At 43.4% G+C, this 16046-nt stretch overlaps 1 protein-coding gene across 10 annotated transcripts in view; it reads right to left on the bottom strand.

The window, feature by feature from the left end:
• AKAP13 (A-kinase anchoring protein 13) overlaps window positions 1-16046 on the bottom strand; it is a 195681-nt gene that overhangs the window by 64629 nt on the left and 115006 nt on the right. The window contains exon 1 of one of the 10 annotated variants that reach the window (XM_048956249.1): window positions 4975-5803. The exons of 8 other annotated variants lie outside the window; for them this stretch is intronic. In XM_048956249.1, coding sequence (XP_048812206.1) covers window positions 4975-5055 — 81 coding nt within the window. In that variant the 5' untranslated portion in view covers window positions 5056-5803. Of the gene's footprint in view, window positions 1-4974; window positions 5804-16046 lie in introns of those variants that run through there. One more of the 10 variants, XM_048956251.1, reaches the window with a different exon arrangement.

Genomic DNA, 16046 nt, shown 5'->3' with positions numbered 1-16046 from the left:
GTAGCTCAGAAGATTTAGATGGGGTGATAACCGTAGCAAAGCCCTTTTCTTTCTCCCTCTGGTTTCATCTAAACTCTTCTGACAGCGCTTCCATTTCACAACAGGAACACACTGACCTCTCAGGAAATCTTCTCCTGCTTTGAAAGTTTGCACTTGTCACCATCACAGTTACCAGTATAAATCAGCACCAAACATCCCTGAGCAGAAGGAACACGATTTTAGCTTTCGCTTCCTAGCAAATCTCTAGAGATTCATCTTCTTTCCACATTGTTTTAACTTTGTCCTAATTTTATAAGTTTCCATTTCTCTCTCCTCTTTTTTTTTCTTTTTCTTTTTTTTTTTTTCCAGCTTCCAATCTAGCATAAAGGAAAATATTTAATGGAGTAATTTGAGCTTGCTTGGTGTATCATTAAGTACTTGTGCACCATACTGAGCAGTAATGGACATTAGGAAAGATTTGAATAACCTATAGAAGAATTAGAAAAGCAAAAATTAAACTTATTTCTTTAATTGCAATTATGACTAATCTGTGTCATAATCAGAAATGATAAAAACTGTCTCAAAAGTTTTAATGCAAATCTAAGCTTTTCTTTAGGAACTCAAAAAAATTCCTGTAGGATACTCTTTTCAATGTTTCTTCTAACAAACTTCTAACTTTACAGCCTCGTTGGTAACAGAATAATCTGGTTGTTGCCTTTTAATTCCTGAACTATAGATTAAAGCTAATTCACCCCCTTCCAAAAAAAAACAAACAAACACCTTTTAAGATCCTGCAAAACTCTTGGAAGAGCAGTGTGAGGGATGGGGCACCTGGAAAAGGATTTCCACCATCCTCCTTCGGCAGCCACTGATACAAACAAATTGCACCTGCACAAAGCTCAAGAGCAAAAATTCAAAGCAATGCTTTGATAATCACCTTTCCAGATAGCATCGGGACATATCAATTTACTTACAATATCTATGTAAAACTGCATCTCCCTGTGTATTTTCTTGCCTTAAGCTTACTGGAAGGTTTTACAGTGTGCATGAAGGACACAGAGACCATCCTCCAATGTATCTCAAAAAGGACGAAGTGACAACACTTTCCTATTATCTACTTATCAACTAGTATAGTCAACACACAGCATCAAATCTTCTACCTCTATTGAACGCCAGTACTGGTACAACAATTTTTCATGGAGGTCCTTGCTCACAGCAACAAGCACACAGTGCTGAAAAGAACCACACTAAAGGAAGAGGCTCCTACAACCACAGGACATATTAAATGGCTGAATAAATTAGCACTTTGCGGTATAACAGCAATGCTGAATTCCTAGAGTACACTTTTCTTCCTGGCAATGTCCCAAATGGGAAAGTAAGCATCTTGCCCAAGAACATTTTCCGCCCTTGGCACTGGGGGATCTTCCGCCAGTAGCAGAATTAGAGCCCTGTTAATAACAACCTTTAATTAAGCTTTGAATACAAGAACAATGGCTTTACATAAAAAATAACAAGTTCTGACTGAAAATGGGAGCAATTAACCTTGGGCACATAAATGTTTGTGTAAAAACCCTTCCATTTCATTTAAGCTATCCTCCCTGTTCTAGTTCTACACGAGGCATGACCAAATCAAGTTCTCTGCATCGTAATACATGCACCTCTTACTACTGAACCCTTCAGGAACAAAATCACTGTGGGTAGATACTGTTTTCAGGATCAAAGTTTAGATTTGCTTTAGGGCCACAAAGCTCAATGACAAAGGACAGTGCTTCCCTCAGCCCCAGACCCCAAAGCGGGAAAGAAGACGGTGCAGCTCAGTGACATCTGTTTATCCAAAGGGCAGCTAACTGAAAACTTTTTTCCCTATTTAAGACATTCTGCTTACCAGTAAGAGCTTGAGCATTCATCTACAGAGCTTTAATGTAGACAGGATCAACAAAAAAAATGAAAAAAACAACACATTTCCAGTTGTGACTGCTCAGTCTCCCATCCTCAAAACAAGCCAATTTCTTATTCCCTAACTGCAAAGAACAGTCTTGTCATCCAGACTTGGACACTTCTCTAACTGCGTGTACTTGCAAGGTGCCAGCTCTGGTGGTATCTGTATTCTGTCCCCAGACAGCTCTATTTGTGGTGGCAGGCACCACATGGGATACAGCTGCCAACTCACACACGGGCCCATTGAGACTTCCCATTTTGGGCCTAGGAATAACGCAGTGCAAACTGCTTTACCCTGCCTGGAGCTGACTGGGCTCAATTAACCATTCAGCAAGCAGATATCCCACCCAATGCACACCTTCTTCATCTGCTGCAATGCGATCCCAGAAGGAAAGATGATGTCAAATTGTTATGCCATTTCTGCATCAACTAGGGCTTTCTGTACAGTGGCAAACCACTGTGGGCAATAACCAAGAACATCATGTTTGCATTGCTGGAGCAGCAAAAAGAGCTACAGTGAAGATGAAATTCTACCTCAACAGCAAGCTAAGACATGGATTTACCCACTGCCTCTGGTGCTCATGTGTGGGGAGGAAGAGGAACATATCTTAAAGCAAAAAATAACTGTGTGCATCAGCCCTCAAAATTGCTGAGGTTTTTTTTTTTGTAACTTTACAAACCACTTTTTCAGGCACAATCTAAACATGGAAAATTTTAGCCCCAACATAGCAATCCTTAAGAAGGCACATGCATTGCAAAACAGTTGGTAGGAACCAAAATTCTTTTGCAATTGTATCAGGCTGGATGGGGCCCTGAGCACCTGATCAGCTGTAGGTGTCCCTGCTTATTGCAGGGGAGTCGGACCAGCTGGCCTTCAAGGGTCCCCTCCAACTCAAATGATTCTGTGGTTCTACAAAAATACCATCCATAAACACATAGCAGCCAAAATGACAAAAGACATTCTTTGTTCACAGCTTGTTCCAGTTGCCTTCCCCATCAGCTGTTTTTCTTTCCTATGTCATTATTACTGAGTTCCTCATCTTCAAATGAAGAAAAGAACATATTCACCTACCATCCAAAGAAAAGACAGCTTGCACAAGCTGATCAGTAGGCCAAACTGAAAGGTGTCAGGCACTTAGCAGGTATCTTGTCCCAATTTCATTCCAATCAAACACTGTAAATGGAGACTCTATTTGGTTTTGCTGTAAGGATATTTATTTGCTATTCAATGTTTGACACTTAAGAAAAGCCTACACACTGAAATATGGTGACCTAGATAAGTATTTTAATTTAAAACAAAACCAACCAACCAAAAAAAACCCAAATCCCAAATAGCTCTCTCGTTAAGGGTCTGATCCAGCTCCCATTAACGTCAAGAGATGATCTGCCACTGACGCAGTCTAATGCTGGCTTAGATCCCTGGATCATCAAAATTTAATTTAATCTACTGGTTATGCTATAGAAACCAGCTAAAGCATAAGAATGACTAAATAACAAGATTAAGCTGCTTGTAACATAGCTGTCACTAGCACCCTCTATTTTAAACATTTGCACTATTTACAGCCGATGTTCAGAGCAGCAATGCGTGCACACATGCACACATGTATGGACACTGAGTCATTTGCAGGAACAGACATCATAACCCACAGTTTTGAAACTCAATTAGGAAAATACTAGTGGGAACTAACAAGAGCCATACTTTGTTATAAAATCTAAGCTTTGCTGAACAAAAACTAATTTAGGGAACTAATGACATCAGAAATACTGAAGTCAGATAATTATAGTGAATTACATTTCAACCAAGGCATCCAGATACTCTTCATGGAGAAAAAGACTGTCTTTTTTATATTTGCAACCATAGTTGTCAGGGGTACCCCTTATCCCAGTCTCATTAAGCAGTGATTTGACACAAGTAGTGTGTGCACAGTATGTCTACAGCTCTCAATGACTCATAAGGTTTATCCAGAGATTGAATCCCACGGGATTCAGACATTAAGATAAAGGTTCAAACATTACTCAACAGGATCGAGTTGGTACAGAAAGCTAGCTGTAGTTATTTCTGCTTGGTGTCACACACAAAAAACAAACAAAAAAAAACAAAACACCAAATGATTCATTCAATTGAAGTGAAAAAGAAAAACAACTTTCATACCTAAACGATGCTAATTAACCTAAGAAGTGCTAGGCCCATTCTAGTGCATGTGAATTAGAGCCAGGATCGCTGAAGATAAAAATATTTATCTCTTCAGTCTTTGTACCAGCCCTGAAAACGTGCATGCAGCAAAACCTGTGCAAAAGAAGCCCCATGGTGGTGCAGAAAGCCACTGCCTCTGCTAAGAAAAGGACACAGAGAAGAAGAGAGGCAGAAAGAAACGCTCGTTCAGGAGTTAAGATATCAGAGGCAAGCTGTGTTTTGCAGTCTCTCTGGCTGCTTTCCGATTTCCATCCACTTTGCCAGGAAACTGCTGAAGCTCCAAAAAGCTGTTAGGGAGAAGACATTCCCAGACTGCCACTGTGCCATTTGGTGGAGCGCTTGCTAATTTTAGATTAGCAAAGGAACGCTGGGACAAGTAGCCAAGAGCTGCTGCCGGCTCTTGCTCTGACCAATCTTCTGACAAAATTCACACCCAAACAATAAGAACGACACCTTTCAAATATAAACAAAAAACAGAGGCAAGGGAGGATCCACCATGCCTTTTTCAGCAGGATATATCTTTGGGGAAAGGGGTGGGGGGCCACATTTCACTCCAAAAATGAACACTGGGAATGAAAATCCTTGACAGAAAGGCACAGAAAAACCACCTGTGACTTGTGAGGTTTGCAAAATACAACAGGAGTGTTTAATGGGGAGAAAAGACCGGGGGGGGGAAGATGGCCAGAATGGTTCTCTGGAAGTGTGTTTGCATGCTACGATGGATAATTCTGAGATAACAGCAAACCACTTCACGCTCACGACTGCAACCCGTCTGCATGCTGAAGGGCGCAAGCTCCTCCTGAACCCCAACCTGCAGCACCCGAGAGAAGGAGCAGGATAAGCAACGTAAACAACCACCATACCTTTAACAACACCACATCTACAGTCCTGTCCACCTTGGAGATGTCGCACAGGCTGTACCGCCTCTTGTGCCGTTCGTACATTTTGTCCAGAGGGCCGCGAGCAGAGGCACAGTGTAGGGAGCAGAGCCCACCATGAACCCCAGCGTGCCTGCTGCGCTCCTGGCCACACGCACGCGTGCTCAAAGAAGTCCCCGCCGCTCCGAGCCTCTCAACAGGAAAAAGAAAATCCCAGAGCTGCGACCGGTTGATAAAGTCTTCTTGGAACAGATTTGCTTATACAAACACAGGAACTTATAGAAAACAGAAGGTATATCGAGAGAGCTTTATACATATGATTATTACTTCTTTTGTAGCTGCTAAGAATGGTATCAGCCTTCCCGTTATATGAATACGAATAATAAAAAGTTTTCCAGACAACTCTGATATCCCAAAAGCATCAGAATAAAAATTCTGATAGAGAACAAAAGCCAGACAGATGCGATAGAAACCCTGATGCTCCAAGGGAGAAAAGCAGAGGAAGGCTCAGCCACGACGTGTCTGATTCAGAAGGAAAAAAAAAAAGGAGAAAAAAAAAAAAAAAGTCGATCACTGTATCCAAAGTAAGTACTGTCAGCAATGTGAGTTTTCTTTCAGCACACAAAGATTTGAAAGAAACAACAAAAAAAAGTGTTTTCTTCCTTTTGAGTCCGTCCGCCGTTCAGCCGAGCAGGCAGGAAGGCTCGGTTTTGCGTTAAGTTTAAATTTCTAATGACAGCACAGGGCGAAAGGAAAGAAAATAATTAAATAAAGCCACTCCCTCCTGGCCTGAGCTGGGACGGCCCTACTTGCCTTTTTAGTACTGCACCACCAGTGTTCTCAGCTTTGAAAATGTCTTTACAGTTGTGGGAGCATGATTCATCTCCTCAGAAAGAAAGGAAAAAAGAAGAAAAAAAAAAGAGAGGGGAGTGGAGGAGGAAAAAGAAGCAGCTTTCCATCGGCAGCTCCTTGCACCTCCTGCTTCAAGCTCTCAGCCTGTTTGCTCGATACAAAGATGGAGAAGTGAAGGGACGCATTTTGGGAGAAGTGAGGAAAGGGAGGACGGCTGTGTTTCCCTCTGCCCTGGGGCCAGGTGGATGACAGACAGACAGACAGACAAATTCAGGCGCAGCGCTTCTCCAAAATGGGGATGGAAACTTACGATGTAATCAGTGCACCCCCCCCCAAAAAAAAAAGAAAAAAAAGGAAGCAAAAGATTTCAGTAACTCGTACTCAGAAAAATACAAGTTTATCTCATTTATTCTAACTGAGAAGCAGAGCTTTTTTTCTTTGAGAAAAAAAAAAAAAAAAAAAGGCAAACACAGGGTTTCTCAGTTTTTCTAACGCTGGGCTAGGCAGCAAATCTCTCCCCTCTCAATAGCTCATTCACATCAGCTGGGCCCTGCATGCATGCTGCCACATGGTTTCCTGTTTTCAAACTGCCCCCTCGCAGCCCCCTCCACTTTCCACCCCACCCTGACCTCACCAAGGAGAAAATGTTTCCATCCTTCCCTGACTTTAGACATTCTCTCATTCACTGATTCAAAAGGGAACGGGGGAAGTTTAAAAAAAATATATAGTGAGAGGGAGAGAGAAAAAGAGAAGAAAAAGGGAAAGGAGGGGATTGGATCTGAGCGCAGGAGTTTGCATTGAGGAAACTTGCTGCTTTGGTTTGGAGAGAAAGCTGGAAACAGAGGGATTGTTAAACTTCTGGTGCAAAGCAGGAGACGCGGATGTTGGAACCAGTGCTACCAAACCAACATTTAATTGCAGGTCTCAAAAAGCCATCCTAAGCAACAGCTGATGGATGCTTCCACTGCAGGTCAGAATGAGTTTGCAGCACATGAATGCAAGAAAACTCTTCCAAAGGAGACCTAAATCCAGAGATCCCACCATGCTGGAGCTCCGCACTTTGTAGTGCTATTTGCTCTTCTGTCCATCCAAACTGAAGCCTGCCCATGAGTTACACAGGAACTGACTCACACACACACCTCTTTGGTAAAATAATGAAAAATGGGAGTTTGCAGAAATGCTAGGCATTGTTTTGGGCTACGCTGGGTGTGACACCCCCAGTCTGTACAGTCAGATCATGCAAAAGCCTAATTGCCCTCTGGATCCAGCAGGAAATGATGCTGGATGATAATGACATCCCAGCTGAGGGCCATCGTTACCTCAGTGCTCAGCAGTGCAGTGACCAGGCTCAGCACTGGGCATAGATGTAAGGAAGACCTCCATGCTGAAGCAGCGCAGGGACACAGCATGTCACCTCCTCCCGGCACGTGGCTCTTACCTAGTCACTGCAAGGCATCCCACCCCGCTCTCACGAGGCTGCAGGCTCACCCTCACAACCCAAAGCTTCATCTCCCCAGCCCGCAGCCAACTGGAAGGATCTCCTTTTAGGTCTCCCCTGCTCCAACATCCCCAGCACGAGAGCTCAGCCAATGACTCTGTTCTTCCCAGTAACAAACAAAGCTTCTGCTTTCAGTATTAGGACACACACAGAATGTGGTAGTGCTCTGGGGACTTTCTGGAGTCACTGGTTTTCTCTACATGTAATGAATCCCAGCAATCACGTGCCCATCAAGATGAGGAATCAGAAATGGCTGTGACAGCATTCCAGCCCCTCAAACGCTACCATAAAAGGCTGGGATTTCCTCAAATCTAAATTTACAGGATAGGAACCTATAAACAAAGCGTGTGAATTCAGGTCAGGTAAAGGAATCTACAGCAGTCACCATGCCTTAATGATGCTCTACTCTTTGTTATGTAGCACCCATATTTTTTAACCAATACAGCAGTTTTTGTTTTCACATCATTCTGTTGATAGCTGCTGGCATGTAAGGCTTCTCATCCACTGGTCAAGATTCACCCAAGGGACAACTTCACAGCTCTGTGCTTCACTTTAATGCACATCACCTTTAACCACAGGGCCTCTCTGACAACTGGGAGATTGCCACTGAGCATTACTACTGAGTGCACAGCGCATATTTCAGGAGATGTGAGATAGGTCAGCCCTGTAGCTGCACCACCTCCACGTCGTTTGTGGCTGCACACACTCACTCACCCTTCCCAAAGGTAAGGAGAAATGAGAAATGTCTCTGGCCAAAGGAGGTGGAGAGATGAACTGGGAGATGTGCAACCTTTACAGCAGAAAGAAGAGGAGGACAGTTTTTCTAAGCTAGGAGCATCTTTGTATGGTTGAAAGCCACAGGTAACCCAATGCACATTGCCATGGGGCAGCAGGAGCAGAAACTTCAGGTGCACATTGCAGGCAGGTTGACAGGGCTGGCGAGGTCTGTGCCCTGCCTGTGACTCAGGAAGACCTGCCATCCTCCATAAGTACCATGCTTTGATCTAGCGAGGATCAGGAAGCTAATGCCAACTGATCCACTTGGATGCTCTATGCTTTCAGCCACAAAGTGAAATGATCAACAGAAAACAAATAAACCTGTAAGAAAAATCCCTGCCTCTCTCCTCTCTTCTCAACTTTAAGCTTCCAAATCCCTAATTTGTTCCGAGAGTTTTTTTCTGTGGTTATGTTCCTGACTCACAGCCAAGATCAGGAGGCCAGTGACGACTGCAAGCACCCGAAGTTCATCTCATCTTAATTTCCACCCATCTTGGACTGCTGGGGGGAGGCAAAGAAAAAGCACACAAAACCCCCACATCATAATATAAACAAACAGCAGATAATGGGCCAGACCTACTCCCACTTGGGAGGCCATCACTCCCTTCCCATGTTAGGTGGGGCTTTTGCTGCATTGTTTCAGGGTAGAAATCCTGCCCTGCACGCAGCCCTACAGACACACAGGCATGCAGAGGAGATGCAGAATGCAGGCTCAGCCCAGCCAGAGCACAACAAAGGCTTCCAGCCCCTTCTGCCCATCTGTTTAAAGCAAGTCTCTGAATGCCACGTGCACGTTTGAACATAACGCCACATTTAGGCTCAGAAACAAAATGCACAAGACAATCAGAGGATAAGGATGAAAAGAAAACAACTCCAACAAATAAACATTCTGTCTTTTGCTCTCCCTTCCTTCAAGTGACTCAAAATGGAGAGGAGACGCGCGCAGCCCAGGCCATCGGCTGCTGATGCGACACTTCTGGGATGCTTATTGAAACCATCTGGAAGCACTGAGCTGCTCGGTGCAGACAGGAGTTTGAAACTATCCAATCGTTTCATATCCAAACCAAAGTCCAGTGTTGTGAATTTCAAGGGAAGCAAAAAAAAAAAAGAAAGAAAAAGCAAGCACTCAGTTGCACCATATGATCTGTAACTCATCCAGATAAAACTTCTCCTCCTCTCCCCGCTAACAGATCTCTTAATGACAAGGAAATCATGGTTATTCTAAAACAGACAGCACTATTGTTATCTGTTTCAAATTACGTTTGCCATATAGTTATGAAACACTGAAAATGATGCAATCTGCAGAAATACTGAGGAGCATTAACATTTTAAACCGTGGCTCTGATAGGAACTAACGGAGCCGCACATGAAAGAATTCTCCCTCTTAAGCAAGTCAAAACCCACTATTGGGCACTAGATGCAGGAGGTAATAAATTTGTCAGACAGCAAAAGAGAATAATTACAATTCAAACTGCTCTTTTCTTCAAAGAAATCAGTTTTTTGGAAAGTGATTTAAAAATTCTACATTTCTGGCCTTGCCAGGAGAGACAAAATAGCCTCCTTTTTATTCCCCAAAACTAAATAAGGCAAAGGAAATCTGCACTCTAATACTGTAAAGCCCATAAGAGGAGTGTGTCCAATCTGGATGGGAAGGCACATCCTGCGTGTCTGGGAGGCAGGTCAGCACTGCAGAGCACAGACCAGGCAAATGCTCCAGCACAGGGTTTGGAGGTGAAAAGGCAGGGGCTGAGCACCAGCAGACACCCATGCTGCACTCCTCAGTAAAGATTAAGTGAAGGAAAGCATTTCTCATTCTTGCAAGAGGATTGCAAGACGCAGAAGAGGGTTGAGATTGACTCCTTCCAGCCCAGCCTGTCCACCTGCATCATATTTTGGGCTAGGGTGTACCCCTATGGATGTGGCAAGACCCACCTGTGCCCAGCTGAGCAGCATCCTCTTAAGTGGGCAGCCCCAAAAGGATGGCCGTAACGCTGGATTCCCCTATGAATCCAAAAGAGATGGCAGGGAGAGGGGTGAGGATGGTCCCCCACAGTCTGTCACATGGATCCTGTCCATGACAAGCACTGTGCTGCTGTAGCCCAATTTAATCCATGGAGCAAATCTTCTGCAGCACCAAAACAAATCTGAGTTTCCAGCCTGGGCATCCCCAGCTCTCCTATATGCCCGTTTAAATCATTCAGATCTTCACTCCAAGGTCTGGAGAAGGACATCTCCTTGCAGAGCCACCCTGTACTTTGGGAGACACAACTGAGCCGAATCCCGCATCCAAACAAAGCTTCGTACAGCTGCAGCCCGCGTTCCAGCTCAGAGACATAGCTGCCTAATAAACAGTTGAAGAGCCACGAAGAAGGAACGAGGAGGACTTGGAAAGCTGTCAGACACACGCATACACGGAGCGCATGGTTTGAGAAAACACAAAAACACCTTGAGAGACCTTCAGCCATTTCCTGACCTTCACTTTTCTAGCATTTCTCAGAGGCTTGCTGTACATTTCTCAGGAATTTCCATTGTGCAAATAACCTTCAGAAAAATGCCGAGGCTTTTGTCTGCCATGGAGCATGCCTGAACATCCTTTCAGAGGAAGCAAACTGCCCATCTTATTGCTCCCAAATGGTTACAGGAAAAACACATCCCACACACGAGATTAGCAACCTCTCAGCTGATCTTACATCAGTCTGCAACATACAGTTCTGCCTTTACCAAAAATAACTGCAAATGGAGGGGGCTGGCTGGCTGAAGTGCTGTAGGAGCTTGGACAATGTCAGAGGGTGTTAACTTCAATTTCACTTCATGTTTTTCGTTTCCAGTGTGCAAATTGTATATTCTCACAATGAGAAATCATCTTTACTGCCATCCTAGTAGCCCAGCACGTGGCTCACCATTGCCAAACTCTCTCCAAATGAGAATGTGTGGCAGGGATAAACCAGGATTTGATCCCCACGTGGAATGTGATTATTGATCATTTTAGTAGCTCTGGGAGCAATGCAGGTTCTGGTGATCCCAGCCTCTGGGATCTGGAAAGATAATGGTGTAAATAAACAGATTAAAAGCAGGGAATTGTATTTACAGGGGTTTTCAAACTATTGTAAGTATTACAGAGTCACTTGAAATTGGTACATAACATCCCCTAAATACTACAAGGGCTGTGCAATCCACGTGGTACCCAAGCAAGCAGTGGCCAGTAACTCATTCTGTAGGAGAGTTAATTTGTCTCAAATGCACAAAAGATGGGGATGTTTCATTACCTATAAAGCTGACAAATTGAAAAGGAATTTTTCAATTGTATACCGTGCATAACAAAAAAAAAACAAACATATTTTGACATCACTGGGATAAACCTTTGATATGGACTGACACACAAAAAACCCTATGCTCCTTTATATCATAATTACACATTCCAGAAGGAGTAAAGCCTTGCAGTGGAAGGTTAGGATGAGTTTTGTGTGGGAAAGCAGACAGCCTTGCATTTGCAGAGCGCAGAAAACACTGTCTTCCCACATAACAGCTCAGTACCCAGTGCTGCAGGCACGGCACAGGGGCAGGCAGCACTGCCTGAGCCTCACCCTAATGAGATCTGGTCAAGGATAGGTCTGGGGATGCTTCTAGCAAAAGAGAGCTAAAAACAGGGACAGGATAGCAGATTGCATAGATGAATTGGCGGATAAAGCCCAAAATGAGTGACGTACAGCACCAGGGAGTAAAATTAACAGACAATATAAAAGTGACACATCTTTAGCTGAGGAAATTATTCAAGTTTTACCATTCTTTCATGCCTCCACTGTACTCCAATTGAGAAGTAGTGAAGGTCATTCAAATGAACAAATCGTGCCAGAAAATGATTCAGCTTCCCTCCCTTTTTCTTTTTTCCTTTTAATTGAAGTTGCTGGGATTCAGCCACCCTAGGAAACCCACACGACCCCTGTACTGTCCCGGCCGGGCACTCTGTCAAAAAGGAAAAAGTTCTCTTTTCTTCCGTCTTGTAACTTGACAATCCACAATCTGGAAGGGAAAGCAGTGCTTGATACAAAGGCACCCACCATATTTCCAGGTCAGTTTTTCACTTGGCTGCTGTTGCAGGCAGGGGCTAGAGGACACTGTGGGATTTGTTTTGCCCCTCTAGTGGTTCCGTTTGCTTTGTGGGAAGGAGGAGCTCCAACCCAACTGGTAAGCAAGATGCTCTGCCCATGGCCAGGACCCTCTCCCCACAGCAATAACAGGCACACCAGCACACCCTCCAACCTACACTTACATCCAACCAATATTTCCATACCCTCTCCCCATGTGTTTGGAAACTTGAAACAAAATCCAACACAAAGGTCGAGAGGAGGCATTTGGGTTCCAACTCCTGCCTGGGAGGTCTGCTTTAGGACCACAGGAGTACTAATTTGCTCACTGTTTCATCTGTTTCCCTGGTAATCCTCTGTAAAGAATATTAAACAAACATGTATTAACAGCACGAGAGCCAAGGAAAGAATGTTAACCATGTGAAATAAACCTGTTTTACTAAATTTTGCACCACTTTTACCTCACTGGTGTAAAGATGGGTACGCAAGGACAAGGATTCACCAGGCTCATGAACGAAAGCTTTCTCTGCTCTGTTCAGACACTGCCATAAGCACTGCTACACCCTGCATGTGTTCCTCTGTAACCTCATTTCAGGACATAAAACATAAGTTTAATTAACAGCTAGGTATGTTGAATCATAGCCATTAGAGTGGAATTTTCTCAACTACTGACATCATTCACAAAAAAATGCTATAATATTTATTTCTTGGGTTATAAACTAACATACCCTGCATCTCTTCTATCTGCTTTGCAAAGATGCCTTTGCAGCAGTGTTTGTTGTTGCAGGTATAATTCCTGAGTTGAATAATGGATCCAAAACCCAAAATCTAATCCGTAAACCTAACCTAATGGACAATGATAAGTGGGGCCAAAAATGTCAAACAACAGCATTCCACATATCTGGATGTCTACTGCCCAGCTATCTCAGGAGCTGTCAAGGTTTGGAGCTGCAGATAACAGGGAAGATTGCTCCAGGGTAAAACATCACCTGAAACTCCTCCTGTTGAATGCAAGGAAGGGGTTGGGTTTGCTGTCTTGGGAAGAAAAGGGAGAGATGTCCCACAATCCTTGGCAGGCTAAAACCCAAAATGTTTACAGGACTCAGAAGCAAGAAAGCTTGCAAATAATCAGCTGATGCCTGTCCAATCAATGCAAACCAGTAATCACAAATGGGATGAGGGCGGATTATACAGCACGGTTCTGTACAGAAAAAATACCCTTTCTAACATGAAAAGGTTAAATAACCTTAACGAGAAGCTCCTCCTATCCCAAGTTAGAATTGCTGACTGCTCAGCTAGTCCTTTTGGCCATTATGTAGCATTAATCTCTGTTTCTGAAGTCAGCCTTCAGGAGAAAAAAAGGCAACTTCAGAACATGCAAAAATTAATGAAAGCCATATGTGGGATACTGTCATTATTCCATGTTTATAAGAGGATCATGTTTTGTTAAATGGGCTTATTTAATGCAGACACATAAGAAAAAATACCCAGCAAAAAGATCTGAACGCTACTGAAAGAAAAATATTTTCTTTTGTTAACCCAGGCAGCCAGTAACAAGCAAAATGACACAACCTAAACTAGAATACATTATATATCTTAGTGTAGCTTTGTTTACAGCTTCACCAACAGCTTACAAAGTTCTCTTAAGTAGAGAAAACTCTTCTAAATCCATTTTACCCTTTTAGACCCTTTTCACTCTGTACTGTATTTAAGCTGGGACAACCTAAAAATCAGTGGCTTACAGAAACATCTGTTGGTACAGACAAACGATTTAGCCTTTCTTGAGAGCTGTTGTTATTTCATGCTTTCTTTGGCTAGGAGATTTGGTAAGGCTGGAAGAAAATGTTATTTGGGCTCCTTCCCTGATTTTGTCTGCGCAATGGCTGCAATCAGTGTCCTGTTCGCCCTCTCCTCTGTGCGAGGTCAAGGAAAAATAGTCAGAATGCCTCCAAGTTAGAAAGATGATCAGATCAGATCCTGGTCACCACCCTCAGATTAAGGAAACAGCTCTCAGACTCGCATAATCTCACTCACTCACCTAAACACTGGTCTGACACCTTCACTGCTGTGGATGCTTGCTGTCCTGTACCAGCAAGCAAACCTCACTGCAGCACGCCCTGCTGCCCATCTCTTTGGCTGCTCCTCCATTTCTAGCAGTGTTCCACAGTTAACCCCAGATCTTTCCTGTCTCCCTCCTGCTCTTTCAGTGTGGACCTCAGCCGATGTCCTCCGTAAAAGGATAACACATATTTTAAGAGCCAACCTGCCAAAACGTATTCTGTGTGCCAGACAGCATTACTTACCAGTCAGGGAACACGCAATGCTCATAAGAAGACATGCAGAGAAACAGAATGTACTTTCCTTGAGAGACTAATGCCTACCTAAAAAAAAATATCTAAACTAAACCAAAATATCCTATTTTTAAACTGGTACTCAAAACAGTACGCTTCTATATCAAATTCCATTTTCTGGAAAGAGAAGGAAATAACTTAAAAAGCATTTGAGTTGCTCTAAAAATCATTTCTTAGTGTACCGAGTTTCCTACTAGAGCTGAGAAAGGCAATCCCGAGAGCACAGATGTTTCCCCTTGCTCTTTTAAAGAGAGTACTTGTCTAACCTTACCTTTAAAACGTCACATTCTGCTGCCATACACTCCTACATCCCAGTGGATATTGACTGAACTGTGCCATCCCCTGCCCAAGAGGCCAGGGGAAGAAAAGCCAGTTTAAATAACCATCGCTTATCTAAAGCAGGAAGAGCCCCAGGTTCTCGAGCAGAGGAGATCTTTCAGCTTTAAAGAATCCTAGGATCTACTCCAAAACGCAAATTTTGGTTGTCTGGTGCACTGTGAGGATTTCAAGCCCAGAAAGAAGTTATTTATTTAGTCTATATACTTAGATTTATAACAAAGACAGAGGATTCATGTACACTGTTCTGGGTGCCTTTTGCATCATTTACGACACAAGAAGTAAACCTCAGCTTCCTCAGAGATAGCAAACAAGTCATAAACAAGCCTTGACAAGCAAATCAAACACAGTCCCTCAAATATCTACTTGCTATTAACAAATGAACTTTTAGAGGTTTCTCTCAACAGTCTCCACAAAAAGTGATTAAAATCAGAAGCTGCAAAATGCCCTAAAGCCAAAGTCACTGTGATGTGAGTATGGTCTTGGGACATTACTGCTGAGACTTTATTCAGCTGTAGGCTACAGCACTGCCCATCAAATCAAAACACAGGCTGCAGTTTCTTGTTCTCTGTCATTCTCTTATCTCTTCCCTTTTTCATACCATGGGACTCCAGCCTTTACAGTCAACAGCTCCTTTCTGGTATCCAGAGGTGAGAATATTTGAAAACTGTGCAAGTTCTTATTCTCTTAAAAGGCTCAAAAAGATGCCTGGATGCTTTTTACTCACTCCTCACATACATGGCCACCTCCCTCTGGGCAAGCAGGTAAGAATGCACTTCCTCCCCCTGTTATAGTAGAAGAGTTTAATACCTATTTCTTCCTCCCCCGCCCCCTCCCCCCCCCCCCCCCCCCCCGCCCTTAATATCTACCTTGTGAAACTAAATACCAAGAAACACATATGTTATTTCAGGAGACTTTATCAACCCAGTCTTGTCCATGTCTTTGGTAAGAGTACTGCACTCTACTAGGTAACATTTTGGAAGGGCAGAAAAGATTTCTAAATTCCCAAGAACAAGAGCTCAGATTGAAACCAACGTGAGAAGTGCACCTCCAGACTTTGAAAATGTGTACTTTGGAAACAATAGCCCTCCTAAGCACTTTTGGGCATTCAGTGCATCCAGCTGTGTTAAGAAACTAAGCAAAAGTTCAGAGTCAAGT

The sequence above is a fragment of the Lagopus muta genome, chromosome 10 (assembly GCF_023343835.1).
Source record: "Lagopus muta isolate bLagMut1 chromosome 10, bLagMut1 primary, whole genome shotgun sequence".
Classification (NCBI taxonomy): Eukaryota; Metazoa; Chordata; class Aves; order Galliformes; family Phasianidae; genus Lagopus; species Lagopus muta.
The sequence above is the reverse complement of the archived record's forward strand: the minus strand, read 5'-3'. Positions and strand labels throughout refer to the sequence as shown.